The following is a 25,251-nucleotide window of genomic DNA, read 5'->3' as shown; positions in this document are numbered from 1 at the left end:
GGAAAAATTAGCTAGCTTCGGGGGGAAAAAACGCTTTGTGAACACACGGCCTCAGAGACTACAGAAACTCAAAATGTCAACTCAACCCCAGCAGCTGAGTCAACTTGTCATTCTCTGAGAGGAAGATGAGCTGTAGCTTCACAAAACAGAGCAAGTTTATTATCTCTGCAGCTTATCAGACAGTGCAAAGATCCAATACTTTCCGTGTTTGTTTATGTTTTACTGTTACTGAGGTTGGGGGAGGAGAGAATGGGAAATGGAAAAGAAAAGGCCAAATTTGATCTGATGCTAAGGCGTTATTTCAGCGGAGTCAAAGAGCAGTGACATAGAATTCTACAAGTGTAAGGGAGTGAGAGCATATATGGGGATCAGATATGCAAGTCGGTGGCTACATTTTTAGGTTTATAAGGTTAAGCCCTCCATTCTTTTGATGACTCTCCCACAGTATCTCTTTACACAAGACCAGATATCATTCATAATGACAAGAATGCACATTCATTCGCAGACTCCCTCACATCCACCAACATATGGTTTCACTGCCACTATTTAAACTTGCTTCAATTGACAAGCCAAACCTTAACATAGAAAGTACAAAGAAAACCAGACATTTCACACAATTGATCTTTGACAGAGATCCTGGCATATTAACTGAATTACAAATATGCATTTCCTGATACTGTGATATTCGAACTCCCAAACAAACAAACAAAAATGTTTTAACCTCTCAGGTTCTCACCAAGCAGAAACTTTTTTTTTTATGTATTGACTGCCCTTAAAAAGTTTGGGTTCAGTAAGATTTTTAAATGTTTCTGAAAGAAGTCTCCTGTGCTCACCAAGGCTACATTTATTTGATCAAAAATATTGTGAAAATGTATATTCTAAAAAAAATTCTGTTAATATACTTTAAAGTGTAATTTTGTTTCCTGACATTTCAGGATTTTCAGTAGTCATTACTCCAGTCTTCAGTGTCACATGATCATTCAGAAATGTATGTAATATGCTGATTTGCCGCTTAAGAAACATTTCCTATCTTTATCAATGTTGATAACAGTTGTGCTGCTTAATATTTTTATGGAAGCCGTGACCTAGCTGAATGAAGTATTAATTAAAAATAAAATCTTACTCAAATTTGTATTTTATTTTTTATATTATCCCAAAATGTCTATAGTTTTCCCCAAATTAACAAATATTAACATAACAAACCCACTGATTACTTTCTCTCTCTAGTAATGATTGCAGACTAAATGTCTGCAAATATGTCCTATATAAGATAAATGACCAGCAGTGATTTATTTGTTAGCAGTTCTGCTGAGGATTTGTGGGGAGGAAGGTCTCACATGATGATTTATCATTTAAGATAGTCGTTGTGCTCAGATGACAAAGTCAGCAGTCTAGCTTTATGAACAAACCCCTGATGCTCCCTTAGTCATATGTAGTGCAGTATATCTTTGCCTGTATATCCTGTTAGTGTTTTATTTTTCTAGAGTCTGTTGTCTCTGATATTTATTGCTTTTGTATTAAACCTAAGACTCCTGATAATAATATAGACTAGAGAATAGCTAGAGAGGGCTTTTGATGGAATATAGGAGAACCTGGAGCTGAGATCGCCCACTGCACTGTCTCATGTCAGGTAGAAGAGTTTTGTGTGTGTTGTTTATATATCACTGAATGTGTCAAAGTGAGAATGCAAGTCGTCTTCCAAAGTTTTGATTTAAAGTATCTAATTTACAACACACACTCAAAGTGTCATCAAGAACAAGATTAGATGTTCTTGCTTGGCATCTTTTTGCCTTTTGGCGTCGTAAACAACATTCCTTTTCCTCGCGTTAATAAGAACAATACTGTGTGTGTGTGTGTGTGATGAGAATCAGCTCAGTTTCAGTTACTACACTTTGGATGTGTTTATACCAGCTGCAAATACAGAAATTGAGATCTTTTACACGCATTTCATTTCTCTAAAGGAGAAAAAACACTTGCATAATTTCTCAAGCATCTGACAGTGTAGCAGTGTAGTGACATTCTGTAGCATAGTGTTATGCTTGCTAAAACAACATGAAATCAAAATGAACCTTGTTTACTTCCCTAATAAATGTCCCATGTCTTATTATACATTATTATTCAGTGCATTCCGTTTCTAAAGAATAATTTCCTAAACTTGTGCATCAAAATGAATCCACTGTACTACATTATTTCCCACTGAATATTCTATTTCTCTCAGAAATACATCACATTGTAAGTAAAGTTTTGTGAATACCTTTATGGCAATAATATAGACATTATTTTAGCCAAAGTGCTATTTAACGCACTGTTCAAAACGCCTGACTGTATCTAATTTCATGTCGTGGGACAGATATTTATTGTTCTTAATCTAGTCACTGCAGGAAAGTTGAAGGAGAGAGTTCATTTTATAGTGAACGGAAAAGAGTTTAGCATACCAGCTGCTCTGCAAACATCCTGTCTGACACTTGGAGACCAGAGAGGAGGAAAAACAACATACAGCACACATCCATCTATTTATCAGCCATTGTCTGGGCATGTTTGTGCACATATGTGTGCGTGGTCGGCAGAATGGCTTCGATTAGAGAGATGAAACTCATGTTTAATGTTGGGCATAAGACACAGTCAGACAGTGTGGGTGGAGATCAAGACTCTCAGAAGCTCTAACCATCTGCCTCTTTCCTCTTTCTCCTCATCTTCAGATAATGGGTTCATTCCAGACACGCTGCTTGAAGATGTTATGAAAGCCTTGGATCTCGTCTCCGAGCCAGACTAGTAGGTTTATATGTGTGTTTGAGTGTGTGAATATGAAGTTTTTGATTATAAAACAGATCATTACAGTCCTCCTTCTTAAACATTTTTGTTTTATGTTTTATGTTTAATATAATTAGATGGATATATTCAGCAGTTCAACTTGTTTTAAACATTGTTGATAATAAGAAATGTTTCCTGAGCACCAAATCAGCAAATAAGAATAAATTCTGAAAGATTATGTTATACTGAAGACTGGAGTAATGGCTTCTGAATATTCAACTTTGAATATAACAAATTACATTTTACATTACATTCTCCTTCAAATAGCCTTGATAAACATAAGAAACTCCTTTAAAAACTCTTTAAAAAATCCTACCAACTACAAACCTTTGAACAGTAGTGTGTGTGTGTGTGTGTGTGTGTGTATATATATATGTATTATTTACAGTAAGCATTTTTAAAGCAATAAACCGCTGTAATTTACAAATATAGCACATCATCTTGTATTTTATTGCTTAAAGGAGAACTCCGGTCAATTTTAACATTGAGCTAATTTTTTTGTACATTTGGAGTGCTGTCAATACAGAGAACAACGACAAAAATCGGTGTTGCCTACACCGAGTTATTCTATTTTTAAAATTTGCACCCTGTTGACTTCAATGGGGCAAGTACTAAACCTGCTTTTAGCCTCTTAACATCCTTGATGTGTCATTACAAGTGCACAGAAAATGTGAGTGATTCCTTCAGAGTGAACACGAGTGAGTCTGACTGCAGTAGATGTGAAAGAAATGTATAAAAATGATGTTATTTAAGCCAGCGCAAATACCTGTTTACATCCTGTTTTTCGGTTGAAGTCCAAAGTAGTCGATTGCCGAGTTCACGCGCGTGATCATAGGTATTAAACCTATGCGTGTGAACTCTGCAATCGACTACTTTGGACTTCAACCGAAAAACAGGATGTAAACAAAGGTATTTGCGCTGGCTTAAATAACATCATTTTTATACATTTCTTTCACATCTACTGCAGTCAGATTCACTCGTGTTCACTCAGAAGGAATCACTCACATGACCTGTGCACTTATAATGACACATCAAGGATGTTAAGAGGCTAAAAGCAGGTTTAGTACTTGCCCCATTGAAGTCAACAGGGTGCAAATTTTAAAAATAGAATAACTCGGTGTAGGCAACACCGATTTTTGTCGTTGTTCTCTGTATTGACAGTACTCCAAATGTACAAAAAAATTAGCTCAATGTTAAAATTGACCGGAGTTCTCCTTTAATTCACACGTGACATTTGTGTCATAATGTGATGTGAACAGATTTGTTCATGTTAAAACACCTATGCCCCTCTCTTTACACAACTTGTGTTCACATGCCACTCAAACAGACTCATGTAGAGAAGAGAATTAAACCCTATTCGGACGGGATTAACTTTACAAGGGTAGGTGGAGTAATGCAATTTTACCACAGGACGTCTGTAATAGTAATTGCCAATTCGCACGGGATAAAATATCTGAGCAGAAGTGGGAGGAGTAACTCGATTTGAGGAGTAACTCGATCCCCGTCAACCTCCTGTCGTCATGTGTGTATTACGTTGCTTCCTGATATCACGTGCGCAACAAAACCGTTATGTCCGGTCAAACGATGTATTAATTAACTTCAGATTGGATTGTGTTGGTAATAGGCACCTAACGCTAAAAGATGCTTTGAGCCTCTAACAAGTGCTTTCGATCTTCTTTCTGATCTGAATAGTATGTGGAAAACACTTGAGTTTTGCCACAGAATTGTCCCAGCATCTAGAACGCAACTGAATGCTTTTTCAAGCGTCTCCATACTTGAAAAAACGCGGAAAACTACTTTTAAACAGGAAATGACGAAATATTTAAGTACATATTTACAGCGGGTCTATTCACACGGGATTAGTATTACCTGAGGTCATTTTTCCGGACCTTTTTACTGAAAGTAAAAGTCGCCGTAATCTTTACTGACATTGTCCATAATGATTACTGAGATGGCACATTCGTATGGGACTAAAATCACTAAGAAGCCCTGGTAATTATTACTTTACCCCACCTCTCCATGTTAAACTAGTCCCGTCCAAATAGGGCTTTAGAGAGTAATGTTAATTTAAATGGGGCTTTAGATGAAGAAAGGGTCCTTCATCTAAAGCCCCATTTAAATCCACTCACCAGAGCTCTTTGAATCCTTCACCTCTTAAACAGCTTCCCAGTGAAATCTGATTGATTTCAAATCACCTGCTTTTTTTAAATCACATCAAACTTTGACCGCTTGAAAGACAACTTCAGCCTTTCAAAGGGGTTGTTACATGACCGTTAAATTGACAATAAATTTTAGGTCATGTGTTTGTTTTTACACAGCACCCTGTTCTGTCTAAAGCAGTTTAGACAAGTGTCAGAGAAGTCAGAACCCTGCTTTGGCCTCTTCTGAATCCACATACAATATAATCAGCATTTTGGCAAATGATTATTATTGTTTCAATTTTTATGTGTAAGTTAAAGTGACCTGTAATTGCATGAGAAAGCGTTTATCATCCTCTTATTACTGAGTTTGTGTGGGAAAGCCTTAGTAATGTTATCAGTCTCGCTGTATGACTTTAAAAGGAAAAGTCTACCCTTTTTTAACATCACTGAGGTTGTTTTAGTCAGATTCCAAGCATTACTCACTGTTTAGAATCTGAACATAATTCATGATTATAGCTAATTTTGACTACAGCCTCAGACAACACATGCAAACTTACTGGCCAAGGATGCCAATGAGCAATACATGCAGAAAACATGCAGCATTCGCACAATAACCTCTCGTGATCCCCCATTTTCTCTCTCTCTCTCTCTCTCTCTCTCTCTCTCTCTCTCTCTCTCTCTCTCTCTCTCTCTCTCACTCTCTCTCTCACTCTCTCTCTCTCTCACTCTCTCTCTCACTCTCTCTCTCTCTCAGTGTGAATCTGATGAAGAGTAAGCTGGATCCAGAGGGATTGGGTATTATTCTGTTGGGTCAGTTTCTGCTGGAGTTCTTTCCTGATCAGGTATTACATGTACTCTTTCATGCTGAATGTTCAAATACGTTTACAACATTTTCCCAAAATGGCGCCTTGTGGTGCCATCCCAGAGAGGCATAAAATCACTTTCACAGACCTTTACCTTGACTGTTCCCTGCTGATGGAATGACCTGCCTAAGTCAACTTGAGCAGCGGAGTCTTTAGACATTTTCAAAGCCTCCAAAGAGAGGCTTACACATGCCACGTAAAGAGAACTGACACGCTAGACTACTGAATTATCCCTAGCATTAAACAACAATTAAAATATTTTTACCACTGTAATATATGTAACCACTGTTGTGGTAATTTTCACGCATTTAAAATGGGTCATACCATTGATACCCGAGAAGTCAAAGTAAATACGCTAGAAAACTGCGCTATTTCAAGGACGTGCATTTAGTGCATGGATGGGGTAAGGTAAGTGTTTTAAAAAAGTTAAAGTTGTATCTGTTAAACTGCCTACTTGTCGTCATTACCTTTAAATGATTATGTTACAGAATTGATTAATTATAGTCAATTTAGACTTAACCTTAATGTCAATCCTTGAATACATTTTTTTGCTGTTACATGCTTGTTTAGGTATTCTATCATAAAGTACAGAACGTTGAATTGTAGCTAATGTTCTTGGTTTACGTAATCAAAATTATGTTATGAGTGGGTTGGCTACCATATCTATATATAAAGGCTTTAGATGGAATGCAATTGCGGTCAAAGGTGCAAAAATGCCCTTTTATGTCCCCGCCAATGTTAAAATCAAACCTACGCCATAGTTCGAAGCACATGCCCAGAAATCCGCATCTGACTCTATACAAATACACATGCCACGTTCTCTTTCACGTCGTCGTCTCACACAAAATTGTCAAAAAGCCTGTCTTGGCAAGTATCCTAGTAAACCTAGTCGGTTATGTCTTAAGTGAACGTAGACAGTCAAGAGAGACAATGGATGTGTAACAGTTTCAGTATTTTGGATCCGGGCATTGTCTTACAATGACAACAGTCTAATATTCCTGCTGCTGTCCGTTTTTAATGTCCGTCTACAAAAGACTCACTGAAAAAAATCACTCACTGCTCTTGACAGAATAACTTTTGTAACTTTAATTAATTTAATTATACTTAATTAATCTATACAGGACATCTATACAGGACATCATTTATACAGTGAAGACTATTCAGCCAGTGCTTTTTACATTTGATTACTTTATTCAATTTCTGTACCTAATCTGTATCTAACTACTGTTAGATTTGCCTGAAAAGCCCTGTTTATTTAATTTGTATCTCTGTTCTGGTTAGGGATGTGAGAGACAATTCAACTACTAGTCGTTTACTTTTTTCTTTTGTTTATTGTTTATTTGTGCTATTGCTTGTAGTTTGATTATTAGTTCTGATTTTATTACACTGTTTACTTGTCTTAATTTGATATTTATATTTTATTTATTTATGTTTGTATAGAATTTTTTTTTTTAATTTGCATTATTCTTGCATCTTTTATTCACAGCCCTAGTATATACACCTATATTTACATTTTTTATTTATTTATTTATTTATTAGAGCTTGTTAGAGTAACATGTTAACATCAAACTCTATTGGAATCAACTGTGAGTTGAGTATTTGTATAGTGCTCAGAGTTGCAGCCAATGTGGGGAGTTTAAAATCAGTCCCTTATAAAGTGTATTGGTTTGGATACTGCCTATGCAGGCAGTAGACAGGAAGGTAGCTCACTAGGTTTTGGAACAGGGCTAACTCCTGGCTATCCTGCTGTCTTTTTTTCTTCCCCTTGATTCTTGCTCTTGCTCAACATTGTTTGCTTTTTCTTACTGTTTTTTCATTGCATTCAAATAAACCTACAATCAGCCCCAGATAAAAATCTATGTACATGTAGCCCCTCAGAGAGCGAGAGGGAGAAGCTGACGGTTATAGTTGGCATGGACTTGCAGCTCCACTGCTCTATGTTAAATAGATTAGGGCTTTAGGGATACATACAAAAAAGGCCTCAATTTACCATCAAATCAAATACTCTAACCCTATTTCAGGCCCACTCAAACACATGCACGCACTCGACTCGCTGTTGTAGTTTTGGCATCGAGGCAGGCATGTGGTATGGGGGCTAGACAGAAGTATTTGGCTCCTGTCAAGACTGTGTGCTTGGGTTTTGCTGCTAGTTTGAGTTGGTCTGCTGAGTTCTGGCTCCGGTTTGTAATCGAGTCTATTCAGCAGCTCCACGGGATGGGGGTGTGATTGTTTTGGACTTAAAGCAATGTATTTCAGTGTGCTGTCAGCATTGAGCATGTCATTACATTTAAAACCATCCACTGGACCGTTGTTTTAGGCTCTCTGGTTTGAGTTTATGTAGTGTGTTGTGATGTTTGAGCTGGAATTGGATGTTTTGGTTAAGTTGTCTTAAGTCACTGAAATGTTGCGTCCTATAGATGGAGTCAGATATAGGCAGTATATGTCAGTGTTTAAGGACACATAGAGCTGTTTGCTGGTGTTCCACAGATCCGATGATGTACATGTCCGCACTGACACGTGTCGTCCTCTTTTCCAGGATTCCGTGATCCCAGACTCATTTCCTGTGTATCACTATAATGGCCTGAAGCAGTCTAACCACAATGAGAAGGTAAGACACACTACATTGCGCTTGCTTTCTAATGGCCACTCATGCAAGCACACTTTAATAACATATTACCCCTACTGGCATGAAAGCGCTGGTGGGTCAGTCTTATCCTGTCTGATTCCTGGGATGTGGAGTTTGTGAGCCACCCCGTCATACGGCCCACACCACTAAGACCTCTTAGCCCCCTGAAACCCAAACTAATGTTCCAAGTGTTTCCTGCGAGTGTCGACAGCTTTCGAGACTGGGCAGAGTATATTGTAGCCACGAAAAGCTGAAACTGTTTCAATAGACGAATATGTCATGCTCTCTGTTCTCTTGATTTGTGTTCATACAGAGTTAAACCGAGCAAGATGATTTGTATCATTTAAAAGCCACATGGTCAAATGCATTTTAGTGTAAAATTATTTTCAAATTGATTTTAAATTTCAGTTTTGTTCCAGTGGTTTTTTGTTAGTCACAGTTCAGTTTTATTTCATGGTCTCATTTCTACTTAGTTTAAATATATTTTTGTTTTTAGCAATTATAGCTACAGGAATAATTAAGTTTTCATCATTTACTCACCCATCGTTCCAAGCACATATGAGATTTTCTTTCTTCTGTGCAACACAAAAGGAAATATTTTGAATAATGTTCTCCATTGATTCTCAAGAGTCTCCAATATTAAATTGAAAAACCCGACTAGAACTTTTAAATATGCTTTAAAAAGGAACAAGTTGAAGATTGAACTTTATTATTGTTCCTGTTCACATTTTTAGCAGTTGTTAAAATTCAAGTGGCAACTATTCTATTCTATTCTAATCTAATCTTTTTTTCTTTTCTTTTTTCTGTTTACAAAAAAAGCATTTAAATATTTTTTTTTAAAACAAAGACTCTTTTATTATGCTTTCTGGTGTTGTTTCAAGTACTTATTCTCATTCCATGTCTTTTCTGTGCTTTTCTTACCATTGTGAATCATTTTCATGTATCATGCCAGTCTTATGTCCCATAAAGAATGCTAATGATATTTACACATGCCATCCTTAAGCACTAAAGAACCCCGCCGACCTCATACATTCATTTATCAAGGAGTGTGTGTGACCTATGCTTCTTAGCGGAAGTGCATGTGTGTGAGAAAGAGATTGACAGAATTTAAGGGGTAATGGGTAGGAATTGCCACATCAGGTCCCTGAGGACACACAGGTTACTCTTCATTACTCTGGCAAATGCATTAGCCAGCAGCAGTAAAGTGTGCAGCCTTTATTGTTGAGGTTTCCTCTGTGCCACTCGTATATTCACAGGGGCCCTTTCTCAGGAACAAAACACCTTGCAAATGTAAGGAGCTCCTGGCCACAACACGGACCATACTGGCATTTGAAACCAAAGCCCAGATTTCCTTTCTGCTCAAGTCATATAATCATCCAAAGGGATCTGATCTCATTCTGTCTTCCTCCAGCACTCCTGCTTCATGTCACAATTAATTATTTTATTTAGCAAGAATGCATTACATTAATCAAAAGTGACAGTAAAGACATTTACAATGTTACAAAAGATTTCTATTTCAAATACTGTAAATGCTGTTCTTTTGACATTTAATCAAAGAATCCTGAAAAATCTATCACAGTTTCCACAAAAATATTGAAGACCAAATGAGCATAATTTAGAATGATTTCTGAAAGATCATGTGACACTGAAGACTGCTTTGCCATCGCAGGAATAAATTACATTTTAAAATATATTAAAACAGAAAACTGTTCTTTTGAATTATAATAATATTTGACAATATTGTTTTTACTGTATTTTCGATCAAATAAATACAATCTTGGTGAGCATAAAAAAACTTTTGAACAGTAGTGTACATTCATAAGATGAATCTTTGCCCATAGAGAAAACTGCAGATTTCCACAGGATTTCCAGAATATTCCTGGTTTATTAGATATTTAAGATCAGTTTTCTAGTTATACTCAACTAGAAACTGTGAACTTGAAATGCACAGCAAAAAAAATGTGAGTGAAATCTCCAGAAAATCATTGTTCTTTGGTCCTTGGAAATTCATTGGTAAAAACTGTGGGAACCAATCTGTTCTTGATGTGGTATTGGTTCAGTCACTTCTTTTATTCAATCATTGTGTATACAGTAAGACTGATTATGCACACATGCATTTGTTTTAGTCTGAAAATAAATAAATATTTATTTAAAAATATAGCCATAACTGAACACAAAGCCAAGCTGACCAACAGTAGACTATTATTTTCAGGTGAATATGCCACAAAAAAACTCAAAACATGAAATCTGTCAGGCTAGTGGAAATATTTGGATTATTTCAAGTAAACATACAAAGAGTGTTGACAAGTTTTATGGCATGTTCTAACTAACATGGATAACCTCACTGTTCCACACGATCACAGTTGACTGGCAGCCATGATGAATGTGTGCCTTCAAACAAGAGCGCTTTATTGGGCCTGGAAATGGCTGGTTATAGTTTACAGTCTAGTCAGCTAGAAGATGTCACCCTTCCTTCCGCTGCATTCTACTGCCAAAAGCTAGAGTACAGCTGTAAAATGAAGAATGGTTGGGTTGGGTAAAATGGGGTGCTTGAAAAATATGTAAGTAATAGTAGAAGTATAGTAAGCTGCACTCTCAGATCTTCAAAGTTCAAAAGATCATCCCTCAACATCTTTTTCTACACCTGCCTATCTGCTGCTTTTGCACTCTTTAATCAATCTGTCTATCTGTAGTCACAGAGATCAATGTGTTTGTTTTGATGGATAGTTCTCTTAACTCTCGGAAAACTGATGGCAACGTTCATGGTTGATGACAAAAGCAACTTTTTTGCTGAAACACAGGGTTGAGCAGAGGTTAGTTGGCCATTTAGAAGAAAAATGACAAGTGAAGTCTTGCAAGTGTGTGATCTGCTTCCTAATGACTTGAACAGAGAGATTTGTGCTGTCAGCATGTCTGAGCCTCACTGCATAATGGACTGGTAATGTTGGTGTAGAGATGTTTGTGGCTGCCACCAGAGGGAGTGCCGTAGAGCTTGATGGCTTTTACTCAAGACTGGGTTGAATTAGGCAATGCTAATGAACTTGGGGGGGAAAAGTTGCTTGGTGAGTGATGTGTGAAGGGATATCTCTGAGTCTTGATGATTGTGGAGAGCGAAGCTTACTTCCTGGATTTAAAGGTCATCAGGAGTCAGTGGATCTCCCATCACACTCAATACTTCACTATTAGACCTTGTGAAACACACATGCAGCCTTTATGTAAGTGAATGGATTTACAGGTTTCACTTGGGTAACACAATGTATAATAGCAACACAAAATGTTCAGAAAAATGAGGGCGCATGTTTATCATGACACTTTGTCAAGGGCAGATTCCTTCCTGGCAATATGACGCCCTCCATATGGAAGTCATCGACTGTCTTATGTCTGATGATGTCATAGCAGGAGGCCAGGTCTCTAATGAGACACATACAGAGAGAGAAACACTGGCATTTCCAGAAACAGGGGCCAGGTTTTATTTAGAAGGTCAGGAAGTTGACTGGATGTATGCCAATGTCTTGCATGTTCACCCCTTGTGTTTCTCTCCACCAGGTGAGTTATGTCGAGGGCACTGCTTTGGTCATGGGTTTTGAGGACCCCATGGTACGTACAGACGACACTCCAGTCAAGCGCTGTCTACAGACCAAATGGCCCTACATCGAGCTCCTGTGGACCACAGAAAGGTCACCCTCCCTAAATTAACCTTTATCTCTCACCTTCACCTGCCAACCTCTGGCTGCACAGCCCGCTGACTTCAGGAACGCTCATAGGACTGCTCACTCTCTCGGCACTACATTTAGAAAGGCCAACACGGGGCCTGAAGTTCAAATGAGAGACGATGCTGTTCGCCTGGTACTCACACAACGCCTATTGTTTGCTTTTTACACATCTTAACCAGCTTGATTATAAGACTGTTTTTGTGTTTAAAGCCCTGGATTTGAACAGATTATTTGGGGTGTGAGGGGGGTCATCTGTTGTGTATACCAAATGTATTTGCTTTTGCAGGTGTTCATATTATTTTTGTCAACTTTGTACATGATTTTGTTTACTTGTCTGAAATGATAAATCTTTGAATTAGCACATCAACTGTTATTAGTAATTTATGGAATTATTAATATATATATATATATATTTTTTTTTTTTGAAATTTCAGTGTTGGTAGTTGTGATATAATGATATTTAAGGGATCATTTGACCAAAGCCTCTTTTTGGACATAAAGTATTTGTGTTTTGTCAATGGTCAGCTAGGGAGCGGCCATGTTCTGCAGCACTCGGTCCTGAGAGGAAGTCTGTTTAGACAGGTTTACAAAAGAATGCACTACAACCCCATGCTGGGCACCAAACGTTAGTGGAGGAATAGGGCAATTTTATTATTTAAAGTTTGAAGTAGCAACTCTCCAGGAGGTACTGTGGAATGACACTATGATTCTCTGCATGAGAGAGAAGAATAACACAGACAAACGCTCACCCTTTATTTATTCTGATCTTTAAGGTTCACTAAAATAAACACTTTGTTCTTCACATCTGGACTGTGGCGTGTTTGTTTTGTATAAGATGAAATGTTCCTGACCAAAAGATAACTGAAAGAATTTCTTGCACATTACTTTTTATTAATTTTATATATATTTTTCTTTTTGGTAATCTCTGGAAAAACTAACCTTCAGTCAGAATGTCTTTCATGTTTTCTTATGCTGTCAGTAGGGGCAGCAGTAGTGGATTCTGGCTTAGAGCGACAGCATGAAGAACTTTTCTTTTGCTTGACTTGAACTCAGTACTTCATGGCATGGTAACGGTCTACTATAGGAAAATTGCTTTACTTTTGCTGTAGTCAAAAACTGCAGGTAAGTGACCGATTAGGTAAGTGATATGTTGTATGGAGGGTACAGTATGTGGATGTGTATTTGAATCTGTAGTAGATGATACCACTATTCTTTTAATGGAATTTGTGTAAATAGGTCATTAGTAAAAGGTATTGGTAGGTGTGTATGTATATTTATATTTCTATATATATATATATATATATATAAAAAAAATTTTTTTATATATATATACCAATGCATTCAATAAACTCTTTTCTTATGCTCTTAAATTATTTTATTTGTTTTACTTAACGTTGAGTTATTTAAATGTTTCATCATCCTCTATATCAGTGGTTCTCAACTATATTAATTTAATATTTTGCCACACAAAAAAATGAAACATAGCGTATTTAAAGGGGACTTTGAATACATTTTGGACAGTGAAGTCAACTGTTGAAGCTGTTGAAGTCAACTTCACTGTCAAGTTCACTTCAAGTCAAACGTTGAGAACCACTACTCTATATTGTTGCTTAGTGATTTTTGCTTTTCTTCACTAAAGCTGTTGATTGGTTTACTTAGTCTTTTGAGCCATTCCATCGTAAACTGTTGAGAGGGATATATTAATTCTGGCCACTTACTTTTTTCTTTTTTTTTTACTTAGCAGTTAAACTGTGTCAATTGGTCATGATCAGTATTTGTTTTGACTGGTTTCAGAGGTTTACATCAGATTTGGGCTTAAGATTGTGCCATCAAATAAATTTGATGTCACAGGATGTAATCGTTGTGGCCCATAATATCCTCAGGGCCACAGATCAAGCTGCTCTGGTTTCCTCTGTAAAGGTCAGACCAACAGATAATTAAAAACGTTACCACTAAGAGTGCACGTGACATATGGAACACATCTTTCATGGGCCAAGTGACTTGCCCAAATTCCATGTTATTACAGAAAGAAATAAAAGCGACATTTAGTGGAACCAAATTTTTCATTAAGCTCTCAGCGAAACGACTTGGCACCACATCAAACAAGCAATATTCAATGGCAGAGAAAATAAATTCAAAACAAGATGCAGAATACAGGATACAAGGCTTTTATTTGCCAGAATGTGCCTATTGAAGTCTTCCATGTCTGTGTAGTTCCTGCTAAATTTTGGCTTTAAAGAATATCAGTGGGCCTGGGTCGGCTGGGAGCTATCAGACATTTGTTGCGCCATCATAAACAATCTTAGCTAAAATGATGTAAACATTGAGGACACTAGTTATCGCTGCGTAAACATTATGAAGTGCACTATGTAAGGGATTCTGTTAAGGCTCACCGTGGTAATATATCACTCCAGCCAATCCAAGACACGTTTATATATTATAATGACTTGTTATCAACACAAACGGGTGTTTGACAGGTGCTTCTATTCTTGGTTAGGTGACGCTAATATTGATGTCTGTCTGAAATATGAAAACATGGAGGATTTTATACGTTTCAGCCAGAGTTTATCAGTTCTTGGCAGAACAAAAGTTCAAGAAATGAAGAGAAAATGTGGAGGAGAGAGTATTTTGGGATGGTTTATTTCAAACATCACTAAAATAGAAATAGAAAGTGACATCTGTAAAATAGAAAGTATTTAGACCCTTAACCATTTTTTTTTTTTAAGTTCTCTCCTTTTTTTTTGAAAGTTGATTGTCCTCTGACTAATGGTTATTCTGTTTGAATAATAAGTCTGGCTGTAGTGAATGTGACTGAAGAAGATTAAAAGCTAGAATAAAACATGCAAAAGATCCAAAAATAATATCCAAAAATGAATGCGGCTCAATTGTCCGGAAGAGGATGCATATCAAACCATTTAGGTTTGATATAGCGGGTTATAAAGTTTTGTCACTAAAAACTCAACGCAAAAAAAAAGTGATTGTTTTAAAGGCGTTACAGGGCTCCGTCATATAAAGAGCTTTACAGAACACTGGCCTGTACAAGAGGATGGAGCAAAAAAAGCTGTTACTCAAGAACCAAATAAAACGCATCTGGAGTTTGCCAATAATGTGTAATGGTAACCCAGAAAGAAAGGAGTTTGGAATCAGATGAGACTAAGATAAAGCTTTTAATCAAATTTCAAAACAATACATGTGATGCAAATCAAACACTAGAAGCAAAAAGAAACAAGTTCAGAAAAAAAGTTAATTACTGAAAGCAATTATTTTGACTTGACCTCATTTTATTCATATTTATTATAAACAAATGTAAAATCAAGGTTACGAGGCACATATAAAATGGAATTGAATGAGTCCATTTTTTAAGATTTAAAAGCAGAAATTTATATTTTATGTTTTAAAGAATTAGCATAAATTATCTTAAAGCTTGGGTTTGTAGTGGTGAATTCAGGTTGATTGGGACACTTTTTCCAATAGATATAAACAAACTGCTTCGGTGTGTCGCATAGACGTCGTCATCGTCTTGCTGCTCCCTCCCCGTTCTGTGATTGGTTCCTTTTTGAGGGGAAAATCTGGTCCATGGTGTCCAGGCTGCCTAGCAGCGTGAATAAAATCGCGCTGCGTGCAAGGCAGCATGGGGAAACCCAGGCTAGAGCAGAGCGAGTGTTTTCAATGAATTCCAATGGAAGTTGAGCGTTAAGCTAATATGAACTGAAAACGCTCGCTCTGCTCCGCGATAGGCTAGTGGAAATGCACCATACAGATTCTGGGAGTGTGCTGTGCGGTTTTGCGTTCTTTCAATCGAAATGAAACTGCCTCTCGACGCTCATGTATGGGTGCACTCTAGGTGTCAGTGCCGAAAGTTGGGTTGATGTCAGAACCCAACGTCAGACTGACGTCAACATCCGACGTCGTACAGACGTTGGATTTTGGTTGGAAATGAAAGTTGGGTTGACGTCAGACGTCAAAGAGTATTAATCTGCCACTGGCTATGAGCCCACATTTAGTGCATGCAATTTCTGTCGAATCATGCTTGTGTTTAATGAACATCCATGCTTTTCAACCAAGAGTAAAATCAATGATGCATTTTTGAGCTTGTGAGCCTTGTTTTAAAATCCAGTTGTTTCTGGACAGTGAGATAAAGAGTGTGTCTGGCTCTTTGCCTCTCAGAGCCTTAGAGGGGAATTCAGAGAATGTTCTCCAGCTCTCTCATTCCTCCTGAAATGAAAGAACAATACATGGACCATGCCTAATCTATTATTTTTCTTCAAATCTGTCTGTTAGAGATGAACCCTTCTCGTTGTTTACAAAAAGACTTCAGAGGCAGCTGAGCTAAACATGTCAGTTCTGTGAAGAGAAGCGGGTATCGATTCACTACTGTGAGTGTGTTTTATTAGACCAGACAGAGCGATGACAACAATCACCAAAGATCCAATACTGAACCCATTATTGTGTGTGCAGAATCAAATCATCATGCTTTTAGTCCTGGGTTGCACAGACAACACTACATCTAAGATTGTCACCAATAATCTTCACCAGAAGCCAAAAATGGCCAGCAGAGCAACACTTCAGTCCTGGCTGATGCATGTGCTCTGCTGTGGCGGGTTTTATGTATTTCACCTGGTTGTCTTTGAGAGAGGGCCAAAATCATATGTTATCTCAACAGCAGTAAGCTATGTAAGGAAATGTTTTGCTAGTTCTACCGTGGAGTGCTTCTGGTCTATGTTTTTGAGCGTTTTTTATCTTTGGAAGATCGGGTAAAATCACCCCTTTTTTTTCTTGCATCATTAGCATTTAATAGAACAGGTTAGATGTTTCACAATGATGTTTGATTACGAAGTATATTCTGAATAAACTATAAATTATTTATCCATGTGTTATTGTTAGTATTAGTTTGTGAAATGTAGTTTCTTTCGTTATGAGTTTCACATAATGCGTCTCATAACCTTGTATTACAGTTATATCAGATCAGATCAGATGCACATGATTATCTTTTGCTTGAAATGTTATGAACAGCAGCTACGCTAATTATTCTCCATTTGCTTTTCTGATAACTAAAGATTACGCCATCTACAGTTTAGATCCAGCGTCTTACAAAGTTTTTAAGATGACCCAACTCCTGTGAAGAGACGACGCCAACCCCTGCAAGGACGTCAGATGATGCAAACACTGAATCAACATAGAAACTACCAAATTTTCCATGTACTGTAATAATCATGATCACAACATGTAACATCTAACATCATGAATTAACATCATTGAAAACATGATGTTATCTAACTGTATGATTTGTATTATCTTTTCTGCACAATGAACTGAAATGAAATGTGAATTCTTTTCAGGCTCATAGCCTCTGATGGGACTCATGTGATTGATTCAAGGCCTGACTTCTGAAAGTGTCCAGTACATGATTGGTCATTTATCACATGCTGATGCTGATTGGCTGATGGCACCACAAGAAAGCACACAGCCCAAGTCCTTCACTATGGCCCTGTCCCAAATGGTACTGATTCTCCCTATAAATGGTACGTTCTTTTGGTTTGTATACAAAGCTTTTGTGTATAAAAAAAGTCACTATTGTATTATATTATCATAATTAACATGTAAAGCAATACTAATATCCACCTGGTATGCACCCCATGGCAATTTCAAAAAGTGTTTTTGAGTGGTTTTCTAGAAAGTGTGAGATTGTTTACAGTTGGAACTTGGAACGGACTGTTTGGTGATCACAGGATAGGCGGTGAAGGGAATGACTTCATTTAGACAGGATTAAAACTCTGACACCCAGATGGAGAGCAGAAGCAGCCCGTGTCTTGCGCTCAGATGTGAACAGAGCACCTAAATTTAGATTTGCTCCAAGGAAACAGGTCAAGAACGATGCACGTTTGTAGATTCTCTTAAAAACACCCGCACCGTTTATTTTCCAAAGGTTATACTTATCGCGCGCTTCGTACAAAAGTTTAACTTTGGACGTCTGACGAGGATAATTACCGTTCATTATTCGCAGCCGGTATTAAAATTGCATAATTAAAAGCATCTGCAGTAAGTTTGACACAAATTGAAACCACTTTATCCGAATAATATGGCAATATTAATGTTGATACATTTTATTATAATTAAAAAGTCATTTTTTTTATAAATAATATTTGTCATTGCTATTATAAAATTCATAAAACTAGCTTATTTTTGTAATTTTAAAGCCATAGATTATCAAATAAATATATATAGAGAGAGATGAGAATTTGATCAATTTGATGCTGCATCAAAATAAGTCAGTTCTTTTGATAAATATATGAAGTAGCTTAATTATCTAACACTTTATTTTCATAGTCCACTTTAGACGTTCTACTAACTGCAAGTAACATTGCAACTACATGTCAACTAACTGTCATTATAGTATTAGTAGACTGTCTACTTAATATCTGGGGACACTTTTGATGCTCCCAAAACTTATTCTCCTAACCCGAACCCTAACACCTAACCATAACCTAACAGTCTACTATACAGTCTACTAATACTCTAATGAGAGTTAATTGACATGTAGTTTCAAAGTTACTTATAGTTAGTAGAATGTCTAAAGTGGAACCAATATTAATGTGTAAAACTAATAATATCACTATTAATAATATTAGAAATTTTTTTTTTTAAAAATGGTCTAAATTGTGTGCAAATTCATATTATGTGTGTGTATCCATAAAAGGAGTAGGCCGGATGCTGTGTGATGTGGTGCAGGAGTCCGGTCTCGTGCGCAGCTCATTATAATGTTTAGTACGCAGAGAGCTCGCGCAGACTGAGAAAGGCGCGCGGCTTGCATGAAGGTAGCAGACAGACGCATGGAGCGCAGCACACACTCAACTGATGACAGCTGAGCACGGATATAACTTACATTCTCTCTGCACATCTTTATTTCAAACTTTTGGATTACATTCGAAGAAACTGGGTTGAAGCCATGCATCCGTGTTCTTTCCGCGTGTTTTCTCGTGGGTTTTTGCTCACATTTTTAGTTTTTTGCGAAGTTGCTGCTTTTAATCTAGATTTAGAAAAGCCAACGGTTTACAATGGACCAGAAGGAAGTTATTTTGGATACTCACTGGACTTTTACCAGCCAACACAGGACAGAAACGCGTAAGTGGGATTAAAAAAAAATTGTTTGTTTGTTTATAAAATTGACAAGCTCCCAAAGAGAAGCATCTTCCAGTAGACTATATGCCGTATAACATAGTTTGGCTATGCCTACAATGTTCGTGAAATTTGCCACAGCTTGTATGAAAAATTTTCAGCACCACTAATATGGACCAATGAACTCAGGCGCCAGAAGTTGATAATGAAGGAAGCTACATTTAAATGGAAATGCTGAACTAAAATAGGCTAGTCTACCTCACATTTGAATTACTTTTCTGGGGTTCATATTGTCACTTGTAAGTGTATTGCTGTGATTCAGTATTAGGATGCGCTTGTGCGTAGATTTATGCCTTTCTCTCTCCAGCATGTCGGTGCTGGTTGGGGCTCCTAAAGCGAACACCTCTCAGCCAGGGATTGTGGAGGGAGGAGCGGTGTACTACTGTCCCTGGCCGGCATCAGACCCAGACTCCTGCCGCCAGATCCCCTTTGATAAAGCAAGTAGGTACCCTCATGATTTATAACCCTTCAACTAATGCAAAATGACCATGAGCAGTTTCCATTTAAACAGGTTGCCCCTTTGAGTTTTAACAATGTCTTCTTATGTGTCCTTTTTTACATTCATTATAAACTCGTACATCTAAAATAATGTGCAAATAACCTAAAAACACACAGGCTAGGCCTACTACATGATATTGTTTCTGTATCGTATTTATTAACACATATTTTCTTTATTAAGCACCATCTTTAGAGTAGGCTTCATAAATTCCCGTTCGTATAATAAAAAGATCAAAAACCACATCCAAGAAAGAGTTAATTTCACCCCATATGGTTTGGTTTAAAATTTCAGGAGCGGAGTAATTACCAGAGAAAGGCGCGTAACTTTACCTCAGTGCGTAATCTGCCATAATTTCGACGTCCATTGCGCGCGTCTACTCTTTAGGTGACCAACATTTTATCTTTACGTTTGAATTTCTTCGTTCATTATTTCCAGGTACTTTTGTGCTGTTTATTTCGTCTAATTCATTTAGTGAGGGAAAAGATGTAGGTAGATGATGTCTGTCAGCAATTGTGCAATAGAGTCAAACTTGAAGTGCCAGAAAGGGATAGATTGATGTCACATTTAGACCGATTCTGTCATCTGTGACTGTGATAGAGATTGCAGGGGTGTTCATAATATTATTGGACTATTTTAAGTAACCATGGCTAGCTTGCCGGTATGCAGTCGTCGGTTTTGGACTCAGAAACGCGGCATGGACTTGAGACAGACTTGGATGCTGCGGAATGTGAGCGCTGATGTGTTGTTTTTCAAAGCATTCTCTTGAGAGAGCTTTGATGGCAGTATTTGTGTGCTGTTGCTGGTTCTCACAAGGGCTCTTATCAGAATAGGCTATGACCTCCTAAATAAAGTTAAAGAACCATAAGACCAGTGCGGTTCGATTCTCAAACTAATGACTCGTATATGAGTCGGTTCAATATAGTAGTGAGTAAAGAACATGCAGTGCGAACAATGGAGTCCTATTCCCAAACAAATGATTCAAATGAGCCGGTTCTTTTTAGTGAATCAAAAACATGCAATGCAGTGTGAATATGAATCACTCTTTATAAACCGGTTATTTTTACTGGATTAAAATTGGTATGCAAAAATCTATAATTCTTCTTCAAAATTACTAAAAAAAAAAAAACCTTTAGGAATCCGAATCTACTGTCTTCTGTAGGCTATGTTTAGCATTCACATTTAATCAGACAATCCAGAATATCTACAAAATTGAAATAGATGTTTGAATAGATTTACATAGCTTTGGAATAACTGTTACTGAAATTGCTTTGTAGATTTTTTTTTTTTGATTATTAGTGTTTGATTATTTATTACTATTTTATTATTATTTTGTCAATTTTTTTTTTTTTTTTTTTTTTTTTTTTGACGTTTGTAGAGAATGCCACAGTGAAGCACATAGATCAGGTACTGAAATGTGTATGCGTGTGTGGTCCTGGTAAACCCTATGTAATGGGGACAAAGGCTACATTCAGATTGCTGGTAAATTTGGCCCATATCTGATTTTTTGCTCACATGTGACTCAGATCTGGGTTTTGTTTTGTTTTTTTCATGACAGTGTGAACAGCACAAGCCACATGGAATCTGATCTTTTCCATTCTGATTTGTGCCACTTCCACTTCAGGTCAGATGTTTTGCAATGCGACCTCAGTCTGAACAGTCATATCGGAATTCATGCGACATTTACGTCACTCTAGATCCATGTTCGTCACAATTCTGCACTCATAAGAGTTACTTCAAAGATTTTACATACCCAACGTTATCAAGATTAGTTGGTAAAGGTAGTCAGTGGAAGGACAGTGATGTGTCAAATGTCAGAACTCATAAGTATTACAGTGACAGCTCTATATACAAGCAAAACATGAGGGTTCGTATCACAGATGTTTAAAAACTCTGCTCTCTTTTTTAGTATCATCGTCTTTGTTTTTTATATTGCCTGCACATAAATTCGCTGGCTTCCGCGGCAGATCACGCTATAAATAAACACTTAATCGCTTACTTTAATGTCCTCCGTGTTTTCTTCCGTATGACAGCGTGCTGCGTGTCGTCTTTTTATCGTTCTTTTGCGCATGCAGGTCACTCTAGGATCATGATCTGTTCGCAATGAAGTCTGATATTGGTCACATTTAAAACAACAATGGCTACGTTCAGACTGTCAGTCCAAATCTGTTTTTTGTGCATATCCGATTAAAATCCGATCAGATGTGTGAGCAAGATCAGAGCAAGTGTGAAAGGTGAAAAATCTCTTGAAATGCGATTTTTACAGATCCGTTTCGAGCTACATTCCCATTGGTTTGAAATCCTATTCAAATCACATTTCTGGAAATCAGTTTCAGTCTCACCGCTCTGATCAGATTTTGCGTGGTTTATTTCACTTTCTCAAGCCAGACGATGTTATAGGAAAAATGCTGAAAGTCACTGCAGAAACAAGGTTGTGTTACACAGTGCTGAATGAGCAGAAAATAACAATATAACGGAGACATGTTTTGAAACCGGCAGAGACCACCGCGTGGAATAAAGCCGCTCATAACAGCCTCCTACGTTTCTGTGTCTGGCTTGTTGTTTTTGGCGTAGTCCTACCAAACACAATGCTATTGGCATAGAAACCATGGCAGATATTCCAGAAAACGAAAGAGCGCCATGGACACACAATCAGTTGCGATACACAATGTGGACAGTCAATTATTTTAGATCAGATTCCAATCGGATACACAAATAATCGGATTTGGACTGACATTGTGAACGTAGCCAATCCGTAGCCAGATCTTAGCAATAAATCTGAATTGAGCACTAAGGCTCGCAGTGTGAACGTAGCCAAAATATCCCTATAAAGATGGCAATATCCTTGTAAGGACATTTTTTGGTTCCCGTGAGGAAAACTGCTTAAAAATCATGTTATTTGAAAATGTAAAAATGTAGAAAGTTTTCTGTGATGGGTAGGTTTAGATGTAGGGTTAGTGTAAGGGGATAGAATATACAGTTTGTACAGTATAAAAACCATTATGTCTATGGAAAGTCCCCATTAAACATGTAAACCCAACGTGTGTGTGTGTGTGTGTGTGTGTGTGTGTGTGTGTGTGTTATAAGCATCAGTGAGGAATTGACATTCAAATGGATTGTCTGTTGGAGATGAAAGCAGTGGCACTCTGGTTCAAGATGGTTGGTTTTAGGAGCCTGATGTTGATGAGGTGAGAGAGGCAGAGAGAGATAGAGCTGTGAACACAAGGGAAATAAGGGAAGAAATCAGAACCTGTCAAGGGAGGGCAAAAGCGCTGTGTGTTCTTTGTTAGTGTCTGAGAAAAAAGTGTCATGCATTTCCAGCATCTTCTCAGAACACACACGTTTCCAGATTCATTAGTCACGTTTTTTTTTTTTAACACACTTGACCTCTGATCCTGTGCACTCTTCCCACTGTGGCCCTTAGAGCTCTCCATGGGGGGCATGGCATGTGTTTGTGCGACTGACGTTTCTGATGACAGTCTGTGTGTGTGTGACTAATGCAGTCCTGACTGAGAAGAGTAAATTCATCAGATACACCAGATAGGGTCATCTACCACTGGACCTTGTCTTGAAAGTTTTCGGACAATTCTCACACACACACACACACAACTTCATAGTTACATGTCCAGGTGTTCTAGAGGTCTTACACCAATCACATTTTACATATTTGAGGTCAATTATAGTATTACATTTGTAATATTGGAGACAAGTGAATATGTAAGTTACGACTGTCTGATTAGCAGCACAGGTCACTTACGTTTACAAAGATCACAGTTTTTATTATTATAGGAGCTTTCATTCATAACAGCAGGAATCATTTACAACAAATATATATCAATGCATAAAATGAAAAGAAAAATTACAAGCATGTGTTTTGGACCCAAAAATGAAACAGATGTTTTAAAGCACCAAATGATGCCCTGCTGTGTTTTCATATTGTCAGTCTGGCCTTGCATTTTAGCGCAGTGTGTGACACCAGAACATGTGTCCTGATTTTTCTGGCCTGTTTTATACTTTTAATTTTGAAAATTATCATTATGTTTATGAACTGGAAATAGTACTGCATTAGCATGTCTGTATTAAGAATTTGTGCATATTTGTCTATTAACTGTTATTTTGTTAATCCAGTCTGCTGATCTCCATCAGCAACAACAACTTCCTACAGCATGATCACATTGCACTTATAGGTGTGCAAAACATAATATAAAAACACAATTTTTTGCTTAACTTTCACATAATAACAAGAAAAGAAAAATTTGGCATGAGGACATGCTGCATAGAAAATTGTATTGATGCTTTTCCTGTGCAAAAGTCCCAGCTGTCATGCTAAAGTGTTGATTTGTGGTTGTTAGGGTATTGCTATGTGGTTTCTAAGGTGTTCTTGGTGGTACAAGGGTGTTTAAGGAGGTTCCCAGGGTATGTTTCCTATGTGGTTACTATATTGTTGTTGATTGTTGCTATGGCATGCTGCGCTGGTAATAATGTGTTCTGGATTGTTGCTAGACCATTGCTATGCTGTTTCTTGGGTATTTTGCTGGTTGCTAAGGTGTTTCTGTGCAGTTTGGCTATCCCAAGTCATAAAAAAGTGTACACCCAAGTCTTAGATATGGCTCAAGTCTACAGAATTGTATCGGCAAGTGAATATTGTAAATCAAATTCTTTAGAAAAGAAGTAGCATACCGGGTTTAGCTGCATGGTTTAAAGGCCCACTGAAGTGCCTTGGAACACGCAGCTTTGTATGATGCGTTGACGTAATTTCCACTGATGATACGTTGGATACAATAGCAGAGGTGTGAATAAATTCTAGCCATTTCATTCTTAACCAATCTACAGTTGGAAAACGGAATAAAACTTGAGCGTTTGAGCAAACAAACACATATCTCCAACCCATATTGCTCCGTGACGTGTCAACGGTAGTGATGTCCGGTTCATGAACGAACCGGTTCTTTTTAGTGAACCGATCGAACCAGTTCACCAAATCGAACTGAATTGTTCAAAACAGTTTGCGTCATGAGTCAGCACTGATCCACAGTTTTCTAAAGTTACTCGCTTTCGGACGTGCCCTGACAGTCACTCCGACTCGAAATAAACCAATATGTTACTCCAGTAACTCCGACAGTTCACTGAACTGAGACAAGTTGTGCTGAGAGAACTGATGAGCACGAGCAGCTGATACTGAGCATGCATATACTACCGACCGTACAGTCAGGTACAGCCACGTGGCCCAGGTGGTATTTATAGCATAGGGGGCGGGACACTTTAGATTCTAGAGAGAATTTGATTGGACAGAAGATGTGATGAGAAGCTGAAGTCCACGGTGATGTCATAAAAATCTGTGATCCATTTTAGCGGAAGTGAGAGACTGTAAGTTTTAAATGCTTATATCGCCTAAATGCAAATTTTGTCATTGTTTTGGAACACACCA

General features: G+C 37.6%; 2 protein-coding genes across 2 annotated transcripts in view; both read left to right on the top strand.

The window, feature by feature from the left end:
- The window catches only part of mindy3 (MINDY lysine 48 deubiquitinase 3), a 40,812-nt gene extending 28,293 nt beyond the window's left edge, over window positions 1-12,519 (top strand). Inside the window, exons 12-15 of the mRNA XM_079894743.1 lie at window positions 2,700-2,772; window positions 5,707-5,794; window positions 8,352-8,423; window positions 11,988-12,519. Coding sequence (XP_079750869.1) covers window positions 2,700-2,772; window positions 5,707-5,794; window positions 8,352-8,423; window positions 11,988-12,137 — 383 coding nt within the window. The 3' untranslated portion in view covers window positions 12,138-12,519. The remainder of the gene's footprint in view (window positions 1-2,699; window positions 2,773-5,706; window positions 5,795-8,351; window positions 8,424-11,987) is intronic.
- A 6,409-nt stretch (window positions 12,520-18,928) lies between these two features.
- itga8 (integrin, alpha 8) overlaps window positions 18,929-25,251 on the top strand; it is a 71,356-nt gene continuing 65,033 nt past the window's right edge. The window contains exons 1-2 of the mRNA XM_079894034.1: window positions 18,929-19,276; window positions 19,638-19,771. Of these exons, the coding sequence (XP_079750160.1) occupies window positions 19,101-19,276; window positions 19,638-19,771 (310 nt within the window). The 5' untranslated portion in view covers window positions 18,929-19,100. The remainder of the gene's footprint in view (window positions 19,277-19,637; window positions 19,772-25,251) is intronic.

This window comes from Squalius cephalus (genome assembly GCF_949319135.1).
Source record: "Squalius cephalus genome assembly, chromosome: 15".
NCBI lineage: Eukaryota > Metazoa > Chordata > Actinopteri > Cypriniformes > Leuciscidae > Squalius > Squalius cephalus.
Note: the sequence above shows the minus strand (reverse complement) of the source record. Positions and strands in the feature narration are given on the sequence as shown.